Source organism: Hemicordylus capensis, chromosome 9 (genome assembly GCF_027244095.1).
Source record: "Hemicordylus capensis ecotype Gifberg chromosome 9, rHemCap1.1.pri, whole genome shotgun sequence".
In the NCBI taxonomy this organism is placed as follows: Eukaryota; Metazoa; Chordata; class Lepidosauria; order Squamata; family Cordylidae; genus Hemicordylus; species Hemicordylus capensis.
The window spans coordinates 31,049,595-31,075,967 of NC_069665.1; the positions used below are offsets into that span (position 1 = coordinate 31,049,595).

Genomic DNA, 26,373 nt, shown 5'->3' on the forward strand with positions numbered 1-26,373 from the left:
ATGGGTATTTTGTCAAAGCACCATCCTGTGTTCACACTACAGCACCTAGATGCCTACTTCCCAAGAACTCACTGGCCACAGAAAAAGATGGCGCCTCCACAAAACCCCAAAACAATCACAGGGGAAATGGCATCATGTTTACAACAGTCCTGAGAGCAGAGGCTACTGTATCTCATACATCCAGAACACAGCAAGAGAAGGTGACTGCTTTACACATGTATGCAAGTTTGCACCCATATTCCAAGATGAAAGCTTGAATCCCAATTCAGCTCCTGAAACTGGGGTTTCCGAACATGTACTTATGCAAACAAGGGGTCACTTGTGCCAAATACCACACAAGTTACAACTCCTGATTGTCTGTCATTTGGAATCAGGTTTCAGTAAGTGAAAGTTCGTGATGCCTCTGCCCCTCTCCTGAAAACAACTCTGATTCCTGGGTCCTTCTGAAACCACAACTGGCTACAGCCCCCACCTTCCATTTTTTGCCCATAATGTCAAAACACAAATGTATAACTCATCATTGCAAAAACAACTTTGAATATCCTTATTTCAAGAGAATGCCATGGCAAGGTAACCTCCACATGCCATACTTCAAATTGTGTTGGAAAGCAATATCTACATATTTGTAGCAGTACTCCAGGAAACTTAGATTCATTATATGGGAATTAACTGCACAGCCATAAGACTCCTCACTTACTGGCAGCATCACAGGCCTCCTTAAGGCACACCCAATTGCTTATGGCCAGTTAACACACTGGAGTTTCTACCGAGTGATGCAAAACATTGCAAATCATGTTGGTAGCTGATGTCAACTTCCTCCCTCCCTCTTGGTGGCATGGGACTGTGAGAGCAGCAGTCCCACTCTTCTGACCGTGCACGCATATTGAATCTATTCACAGGGGATGAAGACCCACTCCCCTCCCTTCTTTGGAGGATAAGGAATCTCAAGGAGCAAGGTTTCCCAAGCTGCACTTGTCCTGGAGGTACCTTCTATAGGCCGTCTTTTTACACCTTGCATATTTGCTGCTAGGACACTTTCACCAAAGCCTAGGCAGGAGTGTTGGACTGCTTGTTCAGAACCTCCCTGCTTTATCTGGCCCATCATCCTGCTAGGGGGCTTCAGGCTGGCTGCTGCCTAGCCTGCATGGTGTGCTGTGGAGCCATCTAGCTAGGGCCACATCCAAAGGACAGCAGCTCGCTCTCCCCTGTGGCCATCCATCCAACACGGCCTGCGAGACCCCAGACAAAGAGTAGCTTTCTATTCCACCCCATGCCTCTGCAGAGGCGTTTGGGATTCTATAGGGGCACTCCCCACACACAGGCAAGCAAAGATGAAACCAAAGGGGACAATTTTTGCCTTCTATGGAGTCACTGGGGGGTGCCCCAGTACCCAAAGGATGCGCTTGTAAACATAATCAAATCCAAGACTGATCATAGCAATACATTAATACTCCAGATCAGTCCCTGCAGTGAAGAGCAGGCTATATTCAATCATGCAGCAATGCAACAGGGTGGGAGAGGTCCAGTTTGTTTGTTTAATTATGTTCATGTCTTAATAGCTTTTATATTGTGAACCGCCCAGAGACATTTTGTACAGGGCAGTATATAAATGCACCAAATAAATAAATAAAATAAAAAAGGCACAAAGTACTATTGTTATTCAAGTTATTTACACATGGCTTTTCAACAGAAATGTTCTCAAAGTGGTTCACATAATCAGAGATCTGAAAAGGGCTCCCTCTCCCAAAAAAGGCTCACATGACTAGCAACAGCCACTGCAGAAGCTCTTGGCCCAATTAACAGGGGCACAGCTGCACATCAGGCATCACATTCAGGGCCAGAAGATGCAATAACGGCCACCAGCCAGGAAACTCACTGGGTAACTCTGGGCCAGGCACTCATCTTAGCCCAATCCTACCTCACAGGGTTGTTGTGAGGATGAACAAAACCATGCACATCACTCTGGGTTCCTTGGAAGAAGAGCAGGATAGAAATTTAAAAATACCTTTAAAAGGAGATTAGACTAATCCACGGAGAACATGCTTCTTAGCAGCTATTAGTTATGATGGCTAAACAGAACATCCGTGCTCAGAGACTACCAAATTGCCGGGATGGGGGTGGGGGAGAGGGGGCGTTGCCTGCACTTCCTACTTGTGGGTATGCTGGAGGCATCTGGTGCTCCACAAAACAGAACACCTGAGCAGAACAGGGCACGCAGCAGCACAGGATCTTGCCTCGAAAGCTGAAATCATCGAGACATCCAGGATTAGGGGCTAAACCATTCTGACATTCTCAGGCCCAGTGGGGAAGTTTAGGTTTTACTTGAGCTGAACAAACCGGTGCACATTCCAGTATGTTGCCCAAGGCTTTGCATGACCAGGTGATGGAAATCCCCACTCCCAGTGGTGTTCTAAGAAGGCTAATTCCACAACAGTTTGGACTGCAGCAACCAAGTGAAAGTTAGTGTAAACAAAGGCATCTGACTCAGTACTTGGAGAAAACACACAGTGCACGTGTATGTACACACACACACACCCTGTCCCACCTCTTCTGAGAGAACAGCAGCATACCAGAGCAGTCTAGGGACACCTCCACACCTCCAGAAAGCCACCGGCAACTTCAAAGTGGAAACTCCCTTTAGAATGCAAGGCTTCCTCTGCGGCTGGAATGGGTGCACCACACTAGAGACTCCTGAAAGTCCTTATTCATCCCTGTACTACCATTGCCCTGGCTGGTCTTCCACAGTGCTCGAAGCTGCAGGCATGAAGCTGAACAGCCCCCGTGGGGCCTCTCAGGCTCTAGGAGCCTACAGCTCTAATTATTATTTTTTTCCATATTTCTATACCGCCTGATATGTACATCTCTAGATCCACCTGCAGCAGTGCAGTTAGCACCCAAAATGTCTCTGCACCGCTTAGTGCTATGTGTGGCTGTGGAAATCGTTCAGCTGGCTTTCCATGTGGCATGGGCAGTCTGCATAAGCATTCCCTTGCCACACCTCTTTGGATCCACCAAAGCTCACGTGGACATTCACCATGTAATTTGGGAGAGGGGCCATAGCTCAGTCAAGCACGTGCCTCGCAGACAGACGGTCCCAAGTTCAATCGGCGGCATCTCGAGGGAGAAGGATCTCAGGTAGCAGGGAAAACTCCTCTCTGCCCCAGACCTTCGAGGAGAGCAGTGTACCATGGAGCAGGGAATCCCAAATGCTGCTGACAACTCTCCCCACCCCCCGCCCGCCCCAATCCCCTAGAGAGGATGGCAGTTTCACTCAACCACATCTGGGAATGCCTGCAGCAGGGAGCACTGCTGGACTGTAGCCGCCAGGGAGAGGCCGGCTGTCCTGGGCCAGACCGTCTGCATCTGGCAGCGTCAGAGTCCTGCCAGCCCACATGGCAAGGCAGTTCAAACCTGCAGAGAGACCCAATGCAAACCGTCAGGGTACACTTTGTGACTATTGCAGTGACCTTTTGAAACAATTACTCTGGAGTAATTACCCTGGACATTGTTGGTCCTGTATTATCAAACAACAACAGGATATAAGCCAGTTAGGAGCACAAGAAGCTGCCTTCTACCGAGTCAGACCCTTGGTCCATCTCGCTCAGGATTGTCTACCCAGACTGGCAGCGGCTTCTCCAAGGTTGCAGGCAGGAGTCTCTCCCAGCCCTATTGGGAGATACTGCCAGGGAGGGAACCTGAAACCTAGATGCTCTTCTCAGAGAGGCCCCATCCCCTAATGGGAATATCTGAAAGTGCTGACACATGTAGTCTCTCATACAAATGCAAACCAGGGTGGACCCTGCTTAGCAAAGGGGACAGTTCATGCTTGTTACCACAAGACGGGGGTGGGCGGGAGGTTGGCTATTCCCCAAGCACCCACATGAGACTGTGGCAACTCAGACCTCAGGGACCTACAACAACAGAGTGGAAAACTACTCTGAGCCACAGAATTAGCACTCTTTTCTTCCTCCTTCAGTCTGGAAAAGTAAAAGTGGCCCCTCCTGCTGACTCAGTAAGGCAACCGTGTGAGTATGAGGCATAGCCAAACACAAGTGCAAAGTGCAAACCAGGGCTCACATGGCCCCGGCCCAATTGTGACGCTGAGCACAAGTGCAAGGACGGGCGAGTGGAGGCAGGAGCTGTGGTGGGACGTCAGCCAATCAGAAGTGGGGTCCCAACAGCCCAGCTCATTTCCAGCAAGCTGGGTCAGAGGACAACCCAGCAGGCCTGGGCACCACAGCCCTGCCGCTGCCACAGGCCCCACGGCTCGGCCAAGGCTGCCTTGGAACCGAGTGCGACCAACAGGCCCTCCGGAGCCAGAGAAGCCGAGACAGCTGCAGGCCTGCGCGCAGCGGCCTTGGAGAAGTGTTGGCAGACACAGGATAAATGAGAAGCTGGGCTCCCAGAAGTGTGCACGCCGCCATCCCGGGAAACAACGGCCTTTCCCCTTCGTCGCTCTTGCAGCGCAGAGCACTGAAGGTAACTAGAAGCCGTGAGGGGCTGGAGCCGGCCCCTTCCGCCAGTTAGCAAGGCTCTCGAGCTTGATCCCTGGCGAACAGAACTGCCTGCCGGCTTCTTTACAGGTTGGGGGGCGATCAGGGCTAAGCCAGCAGAGCAGAGAGATGCTTCGGTGCTTGCTCAGTCCTGCCAAGTCCGCCAAGCTGGACGTGACGCAGAGGCAAATACAGGTGCGTCCAGCTTCGTTTGGTGATTCATTTGCTACTGGCCACCACTCCTAGCCCTCACGGCCTCTGAAGCGACAAAAAAGAGCTTTTTACCTACATGGGAAGAGCAAAAAGTGGGTCTACCTACGTGAAGACTGCATGTCTATTTCATCACATGCATTTATGCAGGGATGCAGCAAACCTGTGCCCTTTTCACACATTAAGGGGCACATAGTTTTTCTGCCCCACAGCTATGCAGGAGAAGGGGTCCCTATTCTGAAAGTAGGCGCTCAGGCCAGGGGGGAGCATAACCCCGGCCCTCATAGAGGCCAGCTCTGGCCTGTGAGGACTGCTGGGGCAGCCCCTCCCTCACCTCCCCAGGAGTACAGAAAGACCAGGGTGCCCTGCGAGGAAGGCAAGAAAGGAGGCACCCAGGCCGGGGAGCGCTTGTCCTCAGCTCCCGAAAAGACCAACAGCCTGAGACAACCTTTTATTAACATTCGGTAATTTGTTTCTTTTAATATTTTAACCGGCTCTGGGTGCCTTTGTCAAGGCAGAAAGGCAGTATAAAAAGGTAGTAAATAAGTAACTAACAAATAGTCTATGATTCACACAGACATTAGATGTCTAAGCAAGAGCAAGACCATACCACTGGCACTGCACGGCCAGGGGGCTCTTGTCACCTCTCGGCATCCTTTCGCCACCTGAAGCATTCCACAGCAAACCAACAGCTCCCCTCTCCATCCTCAGATATCCGCAGATCTGGGACACACTGGGGATCTCTCTTCAGGTTAGTCAGCAGTATTCGGCAACTGGTATGTCAAAACACAGGCCTCCTTTTGTAACTCCTCCCCATAAATATTCCATTCTAGCACTGAGTCCACTCAGATAGCTATCTAGCTATCTATCTAGCTATCTATCTAGCTATCTATCTAGCTATCTATCTAGCTATCTATCTAGCTATCTATCTAGCTATCTATCTAGCTATCTATCTAGCTATCTATCTAGCTATCGCCTGCTGCATCCCAAAGGTTTAGGATGGAATCAATGTATTCAGTAGCACTACATACAGATGCAAGCCCAACAGGCAAGGAGTCATGAGACTATACCAACTGATCCTCGATTCACAAACTGGAAGAGGCTGGCAATGAGCCATCCTGGTGTGTCTCCTCTGCCTTACTCTCTTTGCCATTTCACAGATAATACCAAAAGCCTTCTATGGGAGCTATCAGCTTCAAAATAGGAGAACCTCACAAAATACAGAACAAGCACTCTGTGGCTATGCAACACAACCCATTTGACTCCATAGAACTTGTGATCTATACCAGTAGCGTAGGGAGGCCAGCCGTGGCCCTGATTCAGCCCACTGCCAGCGCCCCCGCACAGACATACCCCCTGTGCCTGATGTCTGGTGTGAGACACAGGGGGTGTGGTTTTGCTCGCAAATGGGGCTGTGCCCTCCCATATGTGAGTAAAAAAGGCAGGGAGGGCCACTCTCGGCCGCGCTGCAAACGCAGCGCTGGCCAGATTTTGCCTACAAATGGGGCTTGCAACCCCATTTGCGAACAAAACCACATCAGATGCTGAGGCACAGAGCGACTTGGGTTCTTTGAACCATTTACACTATGGTGGCTCTCTGCCCCTGATCTACACTCCAGGAGAAAGTACCTCCTTGTCCTTGGCATAAAAGCAAAAGCCTGATGCCAGCAGCTGCTCCAAACTTGCTTGTCTATGGCAAGGAAACTCACAGCTGGATAAAGATCTCAGTCATGGCTATTTTACTGGGAATACGTAACCAGGATTGGTAAATAAGGGGGGGAACAGAATGCCCCAAATGTCTCCACTATGCAAATCTCTAACGGACATTCAACACGATGTGGTAATAAATTGTGCAGGTTAATTACTTAGTTTAAGAACACATCTGCTGAGTCACCATCTTCCTACAACATGGGAGCAACGGCTGAAGCAAGGCAAGTATGAGAAAGAGACACTAACCTTTTTCCCCGTTTGTTTCTCCACCATGTCGTTGCTGAGAGAGAAGTCTTCCGATTGTGGTGTTTTAGAACACCCACCCTTGGGCATCGTTCTGCCTTCCTTACTTGGCCTTCATTTATGCCGCCATCGCTTCATCATCAACCGTCTGTAATTAGAAAGGAAACACACAGATCTCACCAGGGCACTCACAACTAGGAACTCACAAAGCAAACAAAATGGTACAGCTCTTGACTGGAACAAACGGAGGGGCTGTGCTACCACCCCACCCCCCAAGTCCTCATAGCAACAAATTCCTAAGGGTGGGTTGAAAACAGACCTTGGCCATGGCTGCACATGCAACAGACCTCACATGGCTTGCAAAAGGGAGTCAGGTACCAACACATCTACCCTTTTTGCATGCAGAAGTCAGGCAGGCAAGAGCCCCTGGGCTTCACCTCTGGGTAATCCCTCCTTGCAGCATTTTTTGGTACACACCTTTGACTGACAAACAAGACCACAGGAGGAAGCACCAAGGTTGTGATTTCAGCTAAGGCAGTGGTTTTGCTCAGGTCAGCTTCTAGCCTCACATGAGACCGGCAAGGAGCAAGCGCAGAAGGGGGCACTCGGACAAGCAGCATCTCAGAGCAGTACCAAGACAGAGTGCCCACCACAGTCCCATGTCTGGAGTCACACATGCGTGCCTCAAGCCGTCACTATTCATAGGCTTTACCTTCTGGGGTTTCCTAGGGAGTGCAGCACAGGGGTTACAAAGGCAGGAACAGTTTACAACTAGCCAAGGGGTTTCCAGAAGTGAGAAAGCTTAGCATGAATCTTTACTTAGCAGTCAAGAGACACACGTGGGTGGAGGGAGTGCTATTCAAACAGAGCTGCCAGCACAACAGAGCTCTAGCGTGTCACCTCCAATTAAGGTACTTGGAGCTGCTCTGGTCTCATTCAAGGTGTGGTGGACCGGTCTGCTGGGAAGCTTCTATTGTCCAAGGACCTTTTTGTTCAAACTGGGTTTAGTCTCATTTAGAATGCTGGGCAAGGAGTGGGGGCCTTGCATAATAAGGTTTCAAGCTGCAAGACTTCTCTTTGTTTTTGTCTCTGCAACCAACTAGCTCAGAGGGAAGGCTAAACCTAAAAGAGGGAGGCTGTCTTGTGACAAATCCTCCACCACCCCAACTGATGGAGTCTCTTGCTTGCAAGGGGATCCCCCCCCCATCATAATACAGTATTGTTTCATCCGCGGACAAGTGATCCTCCATTGCTTTGCCTGCCTACTGGTCCACCCATCTCACCAACACAACTGGACCAAAATGAAGGCTGGACTTAAAGTCCACAGCCAAGAGAGACAAGAGAGTTGGACCAACACAGAGGGAGAAGCTGAAGCGGTGCTTACTGGGGTACAATGTGTGGCCCACAATCACAGAAATATTGCAAAAGCATCAGTATAAGTCAACTCAATATCTCCAAGAGAGGGCGGAGAGAGAGTCCTGCCTGCAACCTTGGAGAAGCCGCTGCCAGTCTGTGAGACAATACTGAGCGAGATGGACCAAGGGTCTGACTCGGTATATGGCAGCTTCCTATGTTCCTAAACACTTATACTAATGGCAGAACCATTTCCCCCTAGTAACTAACGCAAAATCATATGCCTTTCATTCTCTCACACACCCTTTCCCCCACATAAACAGCAAAACTCGTTTCTTTGATTAACCATGGGGTTAATGAAATGTGATTTATTTATACACTGTGCTGACAACAGGCAGTCTTGATTACCTTCAGTCTGCCACTTTCACACACAAAAGTTAAACCTTTGTGTTTAACTCAGCCTTCCATATTTACCGTTTCCCTTTCCCCATCTTTTTCACAAGTCTCCTTATTGGGATTCTGGAAGTACAGTTTGAAAATCTGAGAGGAAACTGGGAAATTGGAATAATCTGGAAAGAGTCCACTATTACAAAAAACCCACTAAAACCCCCTAGCATATCCTGTGTGGAGTCACATGAACCAGCTTGCACCAGTCTCTTGGGGGTACTTCACCCACTCTGAGTCTGGACCAAATAAAGTTTTCAAGTTCCATGGGAAGTTGTCCTCCATAATAAGCCTGTTATTATTACCTTGACTACGCTCTGTGAAAGTGCCTGTGATGGCCAATGACACATTGTTTTGCAAAGACTGTACTCCAAAAATCAAATGGCTTCTCCAGTGGAGAGGATGGTGCTAATTGCTTGTCCTTCATGTGCTAGCGGAGAAAGATGTTTTCAGGAATTTACTCATTTTTCCCTTCTCTCTCACGGCATGGGAGAGTATGTTTGCGAAGACCTCAATACTTCTGAATAAAATAAGTTCCAAACTTCCCCAAGGTCCCATCTAATCTTTTAAACCAAATTTAACCTTTTTACCCTCCCACATTTAGCCAATTCTTGCCATCCCTGGTGGCTTGTCTCAAGGAATGGAGCACGTTGGGGCTTTTTGAGGAAACTGGTCAAGTCTTTAGAATAAATTGGCACCTCTTTTAGATGGTTTTGAGGGTGTACAACAATTTGTTCAGGTTGACCAGTTTCAGCACATGGCAACCGACAATGGGATTCCTTAAATGATAGAGGCTGGGAGAGATCTAATCAAAGGGCTACATTTCAGAACTGTTTTGCTTGGACAGTCTTGGTCCACATGGCACAAACCTGCTTTTCATCTCCATGATGGCAATCTGCCCATAAAATTTAAACCTAATCAAAGGCACTCTCTCATGGCAGGGAGTTCCTCAGTTTCAAACCATCCAATTGGGAAGGTGGAGAGTAATCCATACTCCAAACATTTCCCTTAATTTCCCATTCCCGCGCTTTCCAACTTGCATAGGAACACAGGAAGCTGCCTTATACTGAGTCAGGCCCCTGATCTCTCTAGCTCTGTATTGTCTACACAGACTGGCAGTGGCTTCTCCAAGGTTGCAGGGACGAGTCTCTCTCAGCCCTATCTTGGAGATGCTGCCAGGGAGAGAACTTGAAACCTAGATGCTCTTTCCAGAGTGGCTCCATCCCGAGGGGACTATCTTACGGTGCTCACATTTCTAGTCTCCCTTTCATATGCAACCAGGGCGGACCCTGCTTAGCTAAGGGGGAAAGTCATGCTTGCTACGACAAAACCAGCATTTTCTTCTCAGATGGAGGGATCAGAGAGCCACTCAATGGTTTCTCAAGCCTCCACAGTCAATTGCTGGTATAATGTGGCCCTCGGGGCCTCACAAGATGCAGAAGCAAGGGCAGCATCACAAGTCTTGTGAGAGATACTTCCACTTGGAGAAAAAACCCTTGCCAGAAAACTGGAATGGCAACATCTTTAGCACAGCAAGACTGCCCCACTTTGTTACTTGCTTTCTGAGTACAGTTCGCCAAACTTCTCCAAGGGCAACTAACAATCTGGGGCAGTGTGGAAGCCACAAAGATGCTGGATGAAGGCTCAATTCAAAACGAGCCTTCAGGAGGGGAGGGGAGGGGAGGGGAGGAGGCTGCCTTGTAGCAGGTAAGGCACAGTTCAGATGCACAGCAGCAGCCATGAGTTGCTTGGTTACCGGCTTGCAGAGACAACTGGCATCTGCAATGCACAGCAGACGTTCCACACTGTCACCGCGATCTGCAACATGGCATGCAGCCACCTTTTATTGCTTTGAAGGAACGCACCATCACCACCCCAACCAAGGTAAATATCAACTCAGCTGCATGGGCCAGTAAATCAGTTCCTAAAGCAAGAGATCTTACTCTGCTGTGAAGCAGCAGCGCTGGAATGTTAAGTGGGGGAAATCTTTCCCCTGCTAACTTCCACGCTGTGTCCAGTAACTCGGTCTCACAGGAGGCGCTATTCTTTTAAATGCAACAATTGCAGGAAATTGTCCAAATTTCTGCCGGGAGTGCATTCCACAGCCCAGGAGCAGCTACAGAGAAGGCCCGCCTCTGGGTCGCCACCAGACGAACCAGTGGCGACTGGAGACAGACCTCCTCAGATTATCTTAAGGTGCGGTGGGGATCATGTAAAAGAAGGCTCTCTCTTAGGTAACTCGGACCTAAGCTGTTCAGGGCTTTAAAGGTAATAACCAGCACTTTGTATTTTGCCCGGAAAAATATTGGCATCCAGTGTAGCTGTTTCAAAACAGGCATAATATGGTCTCTCCGGGTTGCCCCAGAGATCAACCTGGCTGCCGCATTCTGAACTAACGGTAGTTTCCGGACTACGTACAAAGGCAGCCCCATGTAGCGCGCATTGTAGTAGTCGAGCCGGGAGGTTACCAGCTGATGCACCACTGTTTTGAGGTCATCCTCTCCAAGGAATGGGTGCAGTTGTCGAATCAGCCGAAGCTGATAGAAAGCACTCCTGGCCATGGCCTCCACCTGAGATACCAGGGTGAGGCCTGGGTCCAGGAGTACACCCAAGCTGCGCACCTGCTCCTTTTGGGGGAGTGTAACCCCATCCAGCACAGGGAGATCTAACCCACTCCTCAGATTCTGAGCCCCCACAATGAGCACCTCCGTCTTGCTTGGATTCAGCTTCAATTTGTTCTCCCTCATCCAGCCCATTACTGCCTTTAGGCAGGCATTTAGAGAATGGGTGCCATTTCCTGAAGATGAAAGGGAGAAATAGATTTGGGTGTCATCAGCATACTGATAACACCCAGCACCAAATCTCCTGATGACCTCGCCCAGTGGTTTCATGTAGATATGTAGATATTAAAAAGCATTGGTGACAGAATGGAGCCCTGGGGGACTCCATATAGCAGCTCCCGCTTTGAGGAGCAACTGTCACCAAGCTCCACCATCTGGAATCTACTCAAGAGATAGGAGCAGAACCACTGCAAAGCAGTGCCCCTTATTCCCAACTCCCCAAGGCGATCCAGAAGGATACCATGGTCGATGGTATCGAGCGCCGCCGAGAGATCCAGAAGAACCAGCAGAGTCACACTCCCTCTGTCAATTCCCCAGTAAAGGTCATCCATCAGGCCGACCAAGGCTGTCTCAACCCCATAGCCAGCCCTAAAGTCAGTTTGAAATGGATCTAGATAATCAGTTTCCTCCAAGACTGCCTGGAGGTGGTCGGCCACCACCCTCTCAATCACCTTGCCCAATCAAGGGAGATTGGAGATTGGTCTGTAACTGTCCATCACTAAGGGATCCAGAGAACGCTTCTTTAGGAGCGGTCTAATCAATGCCTCCTTCAAACAAGGAGGCATCCTCCCCTCCCTCAGTGATGCGTTTATGATATTAACTAGGCCATCTCCAACAATCTCCCTGCTATATAGAAGCAGCCAAGTCAGGCAAGGATCCAGAGAGCAGGTAGTAGGCCTCACCGCCCCAAGCAGCTTGTCCACATCCTCAGGAGTCACAGATTGAAACTGATCCAATCGAATACTGCAAGAGGGATTGCTGGACACCTCCGCCATAGATCTGGAAAACAGTGGAGTCCAAGTCGGCCCGAATACAGGAGATCTTGTTTGCAAAAAACCCATTAAAGGCATCACAGCAGAACGACCCCAAGGACTGATTTGAGGTAGAAGGAGCAGAAATCAAACTCCTCACAACCCGGGATAGCTCCGCTGATCATGAAGCTGCAGCCGCAATGCGCGCAGACCAAAAGCTCTTATTTTCCGCACGAACCGTGACCACATAGCTCTTCAAATGGGTGACATGCTGTATCCTATCAGATTCGAACCGAGTTCTCCTCCACTTGCGCTCTAGTCGCCTACCCAACCGCTTCAGCCCCCGCAACTCCTCAGTATACCAAGGGGCCATTTCTGAAGCAGATCGGAAGGGACGCTTAGGAGCAATCATGTCTACGGCCCTGATGAGTTCCCTATTCCAGGTTCCCACCAGGGCATCGACAGACTCACCGGCCGCACCAACATCAAAATCCTCCAAGGCCTTTTGAAATCCCGCTGGGTCCAGCAGCCTTTTCGGACGGACCATCCTAATAGGTTCACCACCCCTGCAGGGGTGGATTGTGGCCGTGAGACCAACCTTAACCAGGTAGTTAAGGTTAAGGTTAAGATTCCGTCCATGACAATGGGGAAACGACAGGACATCATCCAGTTAGACAGCTAGCCTGTCCTATTTTCATGCCAATCACAGCATTTTCTTTTTTAAGCCAACACAAAACTAAAGCCATTATTACCTAGAAAATATCCCATATTCCATCTCCCACCCCAATATCCACCTCATTACAGTCTCCAAAAAACTGGAGGCATTCAGACAATCATGGCGCGTGCCTCTCACCCTGCTTGGGGAACATGGATTGGGCTTTCAAATGCAACAACAACTACAACAACAATTTATATACTGCTTTTCAACAAAAGCTTCCAAAGCAGTTTACATAAAGAAATAATAAACAGAAAGAGGGAGGGTCCAAAGGACACACCACCAAACAGAGACAATGCAATGAGGCTTTAGGGAGAAGGTGATGGCAAGCATCTAAGCAATTTATCGGAAACAAGAGGAATCAAAGCAACTAGCTTAACCTGCACAGAGCATCTGCATGCCAGTACTTGATTGCTCCCCTCACCCCCGGCCACAGCCCCCTCACCTCAGAGCTCTCCCCACCCTCACCTGAGCTGCGCTCCTCCTGCTCCTCCTCCATCCCATTGCTTCCACTCCCCTCACCCCTGCTGGTCGCGGCTATAGCGTTGCCAGCACCAACTGGCCAAGCTGCAGCCCCCTAACCCCAGAGACCTCCCCATCCTCACCCGCTCCTGCCCACAGGAGTAGCAGCTGCAGTTGATCGGGCCCTTCCTCACTATCCTTTTTAGACAGAGATTCTTCTCTCCTCTACAATCTTCCCCCCAGTGACAGCTGCATTCCAACTGACCTAAACCATCACAGGCTCCTCCTCCCTATCTGCATATGGAATCCCCACTGCCCAATCACCACGGTGCTCCTGCTCAGTTACCTCCAACTGGTAAAGCACTGTGTGGGCGGGGCTTGCCACGCACCATTTGCCACAGACCACCTAAGCCTTTTATAGAGAGAAGATTGCACAACCAGGCTGGAAAAGAGTAACAGCTGGGTCGGAAGTGGCAGCATCATTTATCCCAAACTTGTTTTGAGTAAAACATTTCAAAAGGCAATTGTATTTACAAATAAGGCAGATCTGCTCACTGGGCCGGTTCAAACATCAGCTGGAGCCAAGATTCAACTTCCCATCTACCAGCTGTGGGAGCCACACACACACACACTTCTTATTGACATGATTCTGAAGTTAGGCAACAGACCTCTTCAAGCCCTCTTCAAAAACAGTGACTGACCCAAGAGGCCTCCATAGGAAAGATCCTGGTGTGATGACTGAAAGCAAGAGCCATCTCCACTTGGGACCTCCAAGCCAAGAATGACTGGACTCACTTGAGCAGTCTTGTAGAAGCCTGGCAGCAGTGTTCCCTCTAACAAGGATTCCCAGATGTTGTTGACTACAACTCCCAGCATTCCCAGCTGCAATAGCTTTTGCTTGGGGATTCTGGGAGTTGTAGTCAACAACACCTGGGAATCCCTGTTAGAGAGAACACTGCCTGGCAGGTGCCCACACTGCAACGAGACTTCGCAGATGTACTATGACACCAAACACAGCTGCCCAATAATCAGCCTAAGGCAAATTCGAGGAGAGGCATTTCACTTATGTGCTATAACCTGAAAGGCCAGCTGCTGGGTCAGGTGCTCACACAGACTGGCCAACATTTCAGGCTTTCAAGGAAGCCTTCCCCTGCTGAGGGGAATGCTTCTACCACAAGAGAAAGAGCTCCACACTCCAGGCTGCTTCAGTGCCCAGCTCCAGACATGAAATCCCTCACCAGAACAAGGGCCTTCAGCCCCACGTACCCATCCAAAGGGGAATGCTTCGTCCCAGGTGCCTTTGACAGGAAAGTGGCGCTAAATCCTACACCACCTCTTAATCTTTAGGACTGAAACTAGATTGCCAAAGAGGCAGCATGCTAGGCCTGTGGCAGTGCTCAGCGTGGGAAACCATCTCCACTGCCGCACGCAAAGAGTCACACAGTGGTAACACGGACGTCATAAATGCCCCAAATAGCTTTGCCACACGGCTGCCAATTCAGATGCAGCCCCTGCAGGACATAAGCATGCATGCTAAGCTTCCCTGGCCACAGAGTTAGGGGAACATAAAAAGCAGCATGTGGAAGCTGCGAGCCAGGACATTCAATCCTCTCAGAGGCTCCGTCACGTCCAAATGAGGATTCCGGTTCAACGTGAGCCGATGATCCGTCTGCCCGAGCACAGCAGCATTCAATGGTTCGGGGGGGGGGGGATATCTGTTTGCTCTGCATGTCAACATGGCCATTTGTAACCAGGGTACATACCTATTTTACAGGCAGCTTTGAAAACCTGTTTCACCAAGAGAAAGGCAGACGGATGCCAGATTAATTCCGCACCCCTTCTGTTCATGGAGCTGACTCATTACACTTGGAAAGCTGGCTGCCTCTTCATGTAAACAGAGCACTGGCCTATTTTGCAGCTTGGAGGGTGTATTCTATTTGCACAACAATTACCAGCAGTGCCTGCAAGCCCCATTCCATTTTACAGCACATTGTTGAGGAGTTCGGAGTGGCAGGAAAGGGGCGAGGAGGAGGAAGAGGAGGGGAGACACAGATGCCCATTTGTACCAACTGCCCTCCGGTCAGAAAGAGAGGCTCCCTTTCACTGAAATGTGGCCCCAATCCACATTTCTGCTCAGTGATATTCCAGTGCCTGACAATCTGCTGTGGGGTGAGAGGAGGCAACCATCCCTACTCTCTGCTTTCCTAAACTTTGTTCCCTCTGCTGGGAGATTCACCAGAATTTCTGCTTCAGAAACAGCTGGCTGAGCTCATCAAACCAGAGGACTTAATGTGGGCCCCAAAATCAGGACGGGGGGCCCAAGCAGGCTCAGCAACGTCATACAAGCGTCTCTGGCCCAACAGCCCAACAAAAGCCAGACTTTGCATGGGGTAGGCAGCCAAGCCTGTTGGGGCTGGCCTCCCACAAGCCTTTTCAAGCAGGAGTGGCAGCTGCCATTGCCACAGGCACAGCACTTTTATATACTGCTTTCCAAAGAGGTACAAGGGGCAGGTGTGAGGGAGAGGTCTTCCGAAGCCCAAGGAAGGAATCACAGCTAACTGCTGACTTGTGAAACCCTATTATGGTCAGGCTGATATAGATCAAGCCGGGTATGGGACTCATATCTCGCTGTCACGTGCAAGCTATTTCTGTTCCTGCTGCTTTTCCGAACCAAGCCACTGAGAAAAAGAAAATCATTCACGCCCTTTCTAAAATTAAAAAAATAAAAATTCAAAAAGCCTATATAGCAGCAAACAATTTTTTGGTACCTTTGCTCATCTGGTTATTCCACCAGCTCTTCTAGCCACAAAGCATGCCTAGCAAACTCTCCTTTGGAAGGCACCATGAAGCCAAAAGGTCAAGTCCAAATTCAACACGTGAGTATTAAAATCCTGGGGTGGTTTTTTGGGGGGGCGGGGCAGTAGTTCAGCAGTAGAGAACAAGCCTCACATTCAGAAGGTCCCAGGTTCAAACTCTGACAGCACTTTCAGGCAGCAAGCTGAAAGGCCCCTGTCTGAAACCTTCAAGAGACGCTGCCAGCCAGTGCAGACAATAACTAAGCTGGACGGACCAAGGGTTCTGGTACAACGTAAGACAGCTTCATATGTCCGTGTGTGTGTTCCTAAGCAGCTCTTGCATGGTGGTGTGTCGTGTAGCCAATCATTAATGGCAATGCACAACTCCTCTCAGGAATTCATTGCCACAGGAGGCTGTGATGTCTGCCACCTTTTCAGCACAACTACAAAATGGTCCCTAGAAACCAATCCCTAAGCATCTTAGCTTGATCCCTTCTTCCAGTTTTAGCATACACTAGATACAAAATTAGGAAGAGCCACAGATGCTTGATGGCAGTTACCTGGTTTTTGTTTGATTAGATTTCAGTGCCTAGGATACTAAATTCACTCCATAAATTAAAATTCAGGAAAAGATCAGGATGCTTGAAATCAAGGTCCTGGGAACACTGCTTAGAAGTCACTAACAACTGCTCTATTATATGCAGTTTCTTTTGGTCCGGCAAGCTTCCTCTAACTCCTCCTTAGTAACCCTTCCACAGCCAAACCAAGTTCCACTTCTCATGTTACTTCTCCCTATAAATATTAAGATATGTATAAGAAAGCTCCTTTGTAACCTGCAAACAGCATGCCTCAAACACTGGTTCGGCAGCCCAAATTCCAGAAGTTCACTTAATAAATTTCAGACTTGTTATTTGGTATTTCAGCCAAGCATTTGATTATTCTCAGGTTAAAGAAGTTCAGTGACAAATGTTTGAACCGTGCAGACACCCAGACCACTGAGGTTGCCAGCTCCATCTCTCTGAAGACATGTAGGGAAATCTGGTTTCAAGCGAATACTGCCCTTGGTAGAGGCACCTGTAAGGAACCTACGATACTCCAGGGAAGAGCACAGCTTGCTACCATATTAATTCCCAAGGTTCTAAATGCAACCCCCTTTTAGAAAAGAATCCTGGTTTTTTTGTTTATTAAGGATGGAAGACTATGGCTGCTTTAAAAAAAAAAAAGGCCTTCCATCGGAGCATTTTTAATTCAATGAGCTGAATGCTGGATTTTGGACAACTCCAGAGCCACAAATCCACAGAAGAGGTTCTGCTGACACCAACCAGAGAAAGTGCAATTCAAGCGGTTTATGGAAAGAGTCTGCAACCCCTGTACCCATGCCACTGCTGCCAGCTTTCTGACCCAAATCCCTGAAAGCACAGCATTGCTAGCAAGATGGTTCCCGGTCTGTATGGGAGTAGGGCAGGCCAGAATTCTCCCACCAGGATCCAACATGCCTGCAGGTTAAAGCCAGAAAGAGAGAAGGCTGGGGAAAAACAACAGTGCAAGAGGTAATGCTGTCAAACACAATAGCATCAGAACTGCCGCAGCAGCAGGAGGCTGGCCCACATTTAGCACATGAGTCACCACTGAGGATGCTGGTTTCCAACTTGCATTTTTTGTCCCTGAACTAAAGGCCTCCGAACTAAAGGTTTCTCTCTCTTTAGGCTCCGCTTTACCTGTTCAGTACCTTATACAGCTGGAATTCAGTAAGGCAGGCATTCAGCTATCCATCCTGGCTTACAGGTTAGTCATGGGTTTTCCAAGGGGGCCAGGAGGCTGCCCACACCCCTCCCAGAATGTGTCCTCAGACTACTTGCTGATCATACAGACTTGTGTCTTAGAGACCAAGCGAGGAAATACCATGAATCTTTGTCACGGTAAGGAGCAAAGAAAAGAGGACAGCATCCTTATGATGTTCAGGCTGAAGCTAGACTTCCATCTGCTGAGTTCCTATTTGGAGGTACATACTTTGAAATGATACTGTGACTAAGCAGAAGGTATTGGGTAACCTGGCACTCTACCAATTACAACACTCACTTAGCCCTAGGACTTAACTACTTCAAGACATAAAACAGTAGTCCAGGGTTGTGGAGTAGTACCAGGCACGACCCCAAGATTAGCAATACATCATCTGTGCATGAATTTGGCCTGTTCATTCCAACAACGTACAAGACGACTGTGTGCAATGGTTGAATTTATCAAGGAGTGGCATACCCAAATGATGCCAGGTTCTTATACGGAATGCATACAATAGACATACAAAAATCTAACCGACCAAATATTTGAAAATAATCCTTGTTTAATATAAGTGCACAGAGAAACCAAAAGTGATGAGAAGTCAGTTGCACAGACTGACAGGACCTAGGAAATACATACACACACACACACCACATCTGTATGGCCTGTACTATTCTGCCCCCATACATTTCTTCCCCAGCACATGCATCTTGAAAAAGCTACCTCTCACATTACTTCAGGAGATAAGAAGGATCATATATCGTCTGAAATGTTCTGAAAGGGAGCCTGGAATCTCAATGAGCTTGTTTCATCCCGGACTATGAGATAGAGATCTCTGTGGAGCAGCAGCCTTGCAAGAGAGAGAACCATCCTTATGATGTTTAACTAGGCGATGAGACAGCAAAAAACCTACTGGTACTGCTGGGCTTTGGAAACGAGCAGCAGGTTTCAGTGTGTGCACCATGGAAACGCCATTCCTCAACTCCATCCTCTTTCCCCTCACCAATTCTCCTTTAAAAAGGGATAGCCAGACTAGCATGGAGTGTACAAGCCGTTGTAAAGCCGGCATTCGAGAGAGACAGGAAGACAATGTGGTGGTGCACATGCAGTTGCCAATGGTAGCATTCCAGAGAATCCAGATTAAAAACTCCACCCCCACCCGGTTAGTCTTTTCCCCCTTTAAATGGGAGAACAGCCAATATTGGCTCTCTCTCTCCCTGGAGCCCTACATGTATCCTGAAATCAGTGCCTAGTACCTAGTGAGCAGTGCCCTTTCTAATTTTCTTTCATGTGTGCGGAATGAGTTTTGTTCTGGGTGGCAGTATCAAGGCAGTGTGTGCGCACATGCATTCAGAGTTGGACCATCCCGATTTAACCTGAGCGGGACCTAAAATTAACTGAGCGGACATCAAAAAGTGTGTGAGGCATATGCACGCCTTAGAGGGAACACTGCTAGTGAGACAACTCAACTTTACTCTGCAAAACTCCTCCAGAACACCATCTTAAGCGGCACAAATTGCAGGCAATTAGGTTATACCACAATGATAATCTTTTCTCTTCTGCTCACACCCTTCTCTACCCTTTGATATTGCCGTTTCTGCGATGACATGTCAACATGTGAGTCTGTGCTTGTCTCTCACTACCTCCTACCCCCTTCGTCCACCCACCCACACACCTACCCCATAGTAAGAAGCACCGCTCCTTTCTTTATATAGAGGAGAGCTGGTCTTGTGGTAGCAAGCATGATTTGTCCCCTTAGCTAAGCAGGGTCCATCCTGGTTGCCTGTGAATGGGAGACTAGAAGTATGAGCAGCACTGTCAGAGATTCCCCTCAGGGGATGAAGCCGCTCTGGGAAGAGCAGAAGGTTTCAAGTTCCCTTCCTGGCAGCATCTCCAAGATAGGGCTGAGAGAGATTCCTGGCTGCAACCTTGGAAAAGCCGCTGCCAGTCTGGGTAGACAATACTGCGCTAGATAGACCAATGGATAGACCAATAGATAGACTCAGTATACGGCAGTTTCCTATGTTCCTATATAAAACTTTATCAAACATTGCTATGGGGAAAACCATACCAAAGTGGACATCCCTTTTCGCCACACTATTATGCTTCCACACACACTCAGATCACAGTCGTTCTCGGCACTCTCGAGTAGGGGTTCCCAAACTTGGGTCCTCAAACTCTGGACTACAACTCCCATCGGCCATTGTCGCTGGGGATTTGGAGCCCAACAGCATCTGGGGACCAAGATTGGGAACCCGTGTTCTAGAAAGCCTCGCAGGCACAATTCAGGAGGCTGGCTTTGCCAAATAAAGCTCTTAACAGATTAGGCCCAACACATCTAAGCCCCCTTCCTCTCCTGGAACAGTCAACCGCATTCTTGAGTAGCACCAGCACTATTATTTACATACTGCTTTCAAATAAGTAGTTCTCAAAGCAGTTTACATAGAAAAAGAATAAGGAGAAGATGGCTTCCCATCCCTAAAGGGCTCACTGTCTATTTTTCTCTGTCTATTTTTTCTCACACAACCACACACAAGGTAGAACAGTCACTGAAGAAATGCTATGCTGGAGCTGGAGAGAGCCCAGGGGAAGCACCACTTTGAAGGATGCCTCTTTGCCCAGCTAGCCGGCGTTGTGCTTCTCCATCGGTCCACAGCTAAACAAGGGGACGGCGATCACTGCCCTCCTGGGTGCTCCTCCTCCCTGTCCATCACCAAAGTGAACCAGCAAGTAAACGGAACTGGAACGATGATCACCATATGGAACAGCCCGATACCATGCCCGAGCGCTCAGTATGACCTACACAGCCTGGCAATGGTTCTCCAAGGTCTCCAGTCCAGGAGTTCCCAGCCCTGCTCCCTGAGATGCCAGAGATAAACCTAGTAACTTCTACCTGCAGACCATGTGCTCTATCACCGAGCCAGGATCCCTCTCTCCTGAGGGGAAGGGAAACGGCCGACTCCCTGCCCACCCTTGCACAGAGAACTGGAAAGGAAAAGGAGTAGTACTCTAGCCTGCTCAAAAAACAGATCAGAATGAGTAGAGCGAGAGCTCTTTCCAAGTACTGCCAGTCTGGAGCAAGACAGGACTGGAACTGGGGCTTAAATGACAGCTATCCTGACTACAGGAACCAGCCTGCTCAATTTTAATTGGCCCTGTACACGAACGAGCACACAGTGGCTGATAACCCAGTGTTAAGAGGACAACCTCCCTAGACCGAGAGAAAAGAGCCGTCTCAGAGCAGCGTACAACATGAAACAAAAGGAGACACAACTGCAGCATAAAAACAGACTATCACCCTGCAGTTGAGTATGGAACGCGCCGTTCTGAACGATGCCTTGTTTCACTAGCGTGTCTTAAATGACATCCCCAATAGTGCTGTCAGTAACACGGATGAAATGTCTGAAAGGAACTCTGGTCGTGAGCAAAGACAGATGCCTCTGAAAGCTAATCTCTCTCACCCAATCTCTTTGTTTCACAACTGTTCTTTATTTTTTTAAATAAATGCTCCTTTTAAAGAATTGTCCACGTGATGAACGTTAACCATCCCTTGAATGACGGAGAAATGCATGCCCCGCTTAGCCCTTCTCCTCCCAGAAGTCTTTAAACCCTACACAGGTCAGTATTTCAAGCCTTCACTCCCCATGGCAACTAACAAAATCACAGGTAGTACATGCACACAGCTAGATCACGGCAGCCACAGTGATGCATCATGGGGCTGCTGTCTTTCAAGATTTCTCAGCAATTTTACTTAGTTCTGAACTGCTGGCATAGTCTACTGCAGTCTTTCTCCTGGACCGGATCACCTGCTTCATCTGCCAAAGTTTGGCCAGCATCCTGGCCCTCGAAGAGACAATGAACTGGTCGCGTGGGAGGGTGGCAAATTCTAGGCAATAGCCTGCAGCCAAGGTGTTGAGCACCCACTTGTCCTGCATTGAGAAAGCCCACCGGGAGATGAAATGCTGCAAACTGGCCCCTACTGGTAGATAGTCAGTTCTGTTTGTAGTCAGTGCGCGCTCCTGCTGGGTGGACGCGGTGGCGGAACTCTGCCCTGTGTCTTGGTTCCACACTGGTTGTTAGTCCCCCACTGGGGACGGCCCTGGGCTTGGAAGGCTCTCTTGTCTCAAAACCTTGAGGCCTAGCTTGGAAGAACAAAGGGAGTAACAGTTATTGCAAGGTGGCCGATGCATGTCCCTGCATCCCGAAGGCATAACTTTCTTCTTGCCCCATGTTTCCATCAGAACGGGTTCTAGTGAATCCCCAAAGACCTTGCCCCCCAGGGAAAGGCATGGAGGCCAAACTGAGTTTTGACTTCGTGTCCACCTGCCAGTTCTTGAACCATAATGCCCTGCGGAGAGCAACATTCACTGCCATAGACCTAGAAGACGCCTGGATGGAGTCTAGGCTGGCATTGGCCACAAAGGCTGCTGCCTTGGCCAGCTTGTTTATCCCTTGCTGTAGTACTGTCTGGGCTCCTGCTCTTTCCAGTTTCACCGGAAACTGAAGAATGAAGGAGCATAATTGAGGGCAGGAGCCCCAAGATGTCTGTCCTACCAGGAGCAAAGACAGGAAGGAACTAGGGATGTGACCCCTGAGCCTGCTTGGAGAGGGGATGGACCTCCAGATACCTGGAACTACTTGGAATTCCTGTCTACTGGGAGCAAGAGGTGGAAGTTAACCCTTTGTAAGCCATGACCACCTACTTCAAGAGAGAAAGCAGAGTTCAAATTTAATAGCCGATTTAAAGCTGTGTGTGTACAGGCAGAGTAACAATGGAGATGCATGAACAGAGCTGCTCCCAATACTGGAATCAATGGTTAAAATGGCCCTCCACCAAAAGGCAGATTCACTACTCCCACCAAGAGTGCGGAACACTACAATATCAGCACAAAAGGTCCAAGCCAGAGACACTCCACTCTGAGCAAGTAGTCTGACCACATAATGGTCAAGCATTCAAAGCATTAATTTAGCTGAGAGAGACTTCCATTAATGACTCAACTCACGCCAAATTAATTTACTTCATTGCTTGTTCCAGGTGGGCAACTCACTGCAGAGAAACAGCACTAAAAATGGTCCCTCCGCCACCTTGAGCCTTAAGCAAGAGACCTGTTCTTTTCAGGAGTGTAGAGCCTTCTGTTGGCCTCCCTTAGACCACCCCTCCTCATGGTCTTCCTGCCTCCACCCCCATTGCCATACTTCCTTCTCCTTCCTCACTGCATGGCTAGGCAGATGAAAGTGGAGCACACTAAGCAAGCAGAAGCTTCCCTAATGCCAAGAGAAAAAGGGAAACCATAACCCTGCCTCTCCTCAATATCTGTGTTTACACAGTCAAGGTCCATATTGATCTCTCTCGTTGCAGTGCTACGCTGGGAGAATGGGAGCAGGAGCTCAACCTAGAACTTGTAGGCAGATTCACAAACAGCCACTTCTGGTTCCCAAGCTGCGCCTGCATATAATCACCTCCACTGGTGGACAGTAAGTGTTCCTTCTGCTTTGGCACAGGAACATAGGGAGCTGCCTTATACTGAGTCAGACCATCACCCCTTCTAGCTCAATACATAAGAGCAGCCCTGCTGGATCAGGCCCAAGGAAGCCTATCTTGTCCAGCATCCTGTTTCACACAGTGGCGCACCAGTTGCTGCTGGAAGCCTACAGGCAGGAGTTGAGGACATGCCCTCTCTCCTGCTCTTACTCCCCTGCAACTGGTACTCAGAGGCGTCCTGCCTCTGAGGCTGGAGGTGGCCTCTGGCCCTCAGACTAATAGCCGTTGATAGACCTTTCCTCCATGAAGTTATCCAAACCCCTCTTAAAGCCACCCAGGTTGTTGGCTGTCACATTTTGCGGCAGAGAATTCCACAAGTTGATTATGCGTTGTGTGAAAAAGTACCTCCTTTTGCTGGTCCTAAATTTCCTGGCAATCCATTTCATGGGATGACCCCTGGTTTTAGTGTTATGTGAGAAGAAGAGTTTCTCTCTATCCACTTTCTCCACACCATGCATGATTTTATAGACCTCTACCATGCCTCCCTGCAGCTGTCTTTTTTCTAGACGAAGAAGTCCCAGGTGTTGGAGCCTTGCCTCCTAAGGAAGGTATTCCGGGCCCCTGATCATCTTGGTTGCCCTCTTTCTGCACCTTTCCCAGTTCTGCAATGTCCTTTAGTAACTGTCTACACTGACTGGCAGCGGCTTCTCCAAGGTTGCAGGATGCTGCGAGGGACTGAACCTGGGACCTTCAGCAAGCAAATTAGGTGATCTACTACTTAGCTACAGCCCCATCCCTACGTCTCACCAATGAGAATTTCCCTCATTTTAATAGGCACCAAGGCTTTCTGGGTGCTGCTGTATGCATTAGAAGCAGCCAAGGTGATGCCAGCTTGTGACCACCCCTTTTCTGCACCTCCGGCAGTTTCCACGAGAAGATCAAGAACCCTCCTTAAGGAAGCTGCAATCTGGGTGATAGCAAAGAGGAACAGCAGCAGCACGCACACACACACCTGGGACTTCCGGCCAAGGAGGGGGAAGGGGAGGCAGGGAGGTATACTACCTTCCCAAAGGTTTTTACCAGGAAGGAGTGGTGGCGGGGAAAGTGGCGGGAAGGGTAAGTGCACCCTCCATCTCCCTTAAAGTGGCACCCCCGCGGTTCCGTGCACATCCCTAACACGGATTTATTTCATCACTGGCTGTATACAGCTTATCGGAGCTCTTGCAAGACTTGCTCATAAATCCCTCTGATGCTCTGCGTAGCGTCTCTTCTTGTATATGAAGAGGGTGGGCTGTTCTATGACGTTAGCGGATGGCAGCTTACCATTAAACATACCAAGACCAAAGAGCCTAAGCAGACCGCTGGAAAGCCGTCGTTTCTGAACCAACACACCATGACTGCAAGTGAGCAGAAACCACCACTCCATTCTCCTTGAGGCAGTGACACCAGACAGCTGTCCCAAAGGTTAGCCTCTGAGTTGGCGGGGCTAACTGTCTTCTCCATTCTCTGCTTTCAGATTGTGCGCCATCACTACTTTCAGGATGCCTGAAGTCTCCGCAGCAGAAATGCTCCAGGGATTAGGAAAGGCTGTGCTGGGCCACAGAGCAATGGCTCATCAACTGCAGCGTTCTGGCCATCAACTGCGGCTGGCATCCCCTTGGGGTAACAGCCACCCAACGCATGCAGGCAACCGAAGAGATGACTTGCACCAAGTGGAACAAAAGGCTCTGCACTGGAGACACAACTGACAGTGTCCACCCACCCACCTACCTGCGTGCCTGACGCAGTCTTTGGAGAGAGGACGTTTCCCCTGGTGAGCACTGTTTGCAAGCGATAGCAGGCCGCTGCTCCAAAGCCGGTTGTGCAAACACAAGCCCAAGAAGCAGCCTGGCCCAATTCAGTTTCCTGGCAACGTGGCTAAAGTCGGCTTCATGGAATTACAAAGAGAACAAACTGATTTCATGATTGGCTCCTGCACACCATGAGGAAGGAGAACAAATACCTGGCAACAAGCAACATTCTGGTAATTATTAACCTGGTGTGTGAGTTAAATGCAGGTGCAGCAAAGTGTGGAAGGCCTGCATTTCACCATTGTTTTTATTTTTAAGACACAGCTTCAGCCGTGTAGCCAGACTACATCTCTCTCCGTGTGGACTTTTTAGCCTCCTTACTAACATTTTACATCTCGTGAAGGGGCTCACTTAAAATGTTCTGCAAATAAGCAAAGTAGGTTTCCTCTTTGGTGCATTTAACTGCGCTCTCTTCTGCCCTCTCACCATGGGGGAACCTGTTACTTTTGCCAAAACTGCAAAAATGGTAACCTCTCCGAAGCTGAAAGAAAATTGACATGTGAAGCTCCAGTTGCTGCACGAGGGAATTCCAGGGGGCTACAACCATGGCAAGTCACCTTCAGTGGCGCCGCGAGGAAATGCTTGATTAACAAGCGGAAGGTTGCCGGTTCGAATCCCCGCTGCTACGATATCGGGCAGCAGCAATGGTCAACCCCTCCTGTATTCTACCAAAGAAAACCATAGGGCTCTGTGGGTACCAGGAGTCCTAATCGACTTGATGGCACACTTGACCTTTACTTTACAACCATGGCAGCCTTGCCACCTACCTCATGCCTATCCAGCCCAACCCGTGTCTTTCTGAAGGGATGAAGCTGGTGACAGACCCTGCAGGATTTCCCATCATGCTCTTCTCAGACAAAGCAAGCTACTTGGCGGCGCGACTGCCATATGACAAGCAACCACCCCATCCGCAGGCTGTTATGGTTGGTGTGTGTCAAAGATAAGATTGAAGAAGTCAAGCTTCTATTCCAGTAGTTAGGCCATCTGGAACGTGATTAATACAACCACACAAGAACCAAACAAGATTCAGTATTACGATTACTCTGCAGAGAACAGAGGCTGTGAAGCCGGGATCTTTACTGCATTAACACTGCACAAATGCACATGCTGCTGGCCGGAGACATACAGGGCTACGAATGGCAGCAGCATCTGCCACCAGAAGTACCTCCCCGCTCTCTCGTCTATTAGGATTAATTGTGGCAGAATTCTGGGGCTTTCTGAAGGAATAAGCCCAGGAATGCAAGG

The 26,373-nt window shown here is 49.2% G+C and overlaps 1 protein-coding gene across 2 annotated transcripts in view; it reads right to left on the reverse strand.

Moving 5' to 3' along the window:
• The window catches only part of ANKRD11 (ankyrin repeat domain containing 11), a 174,175-nt gene that overhangs the window by 50,440 nt on the left and 97,362 nt on the right, over positions 1-26,373 (reverse strand). For both annotated transcript variants that reach the window (XM_053270483.1, XM_053270482.1), the window contains exon 3: positions 6,660-6,804. In XM_053270483.1, coding sequence (XP_053126458.1) covers positions 6,660-6,746 — 87 coding nt within the window. In that variant the 5' untranslated portion in view covers positions 6,747-6,804. The remainder of the gene's footprint in view (positions 1-6,659; positions 6,805-26,373) is intronic.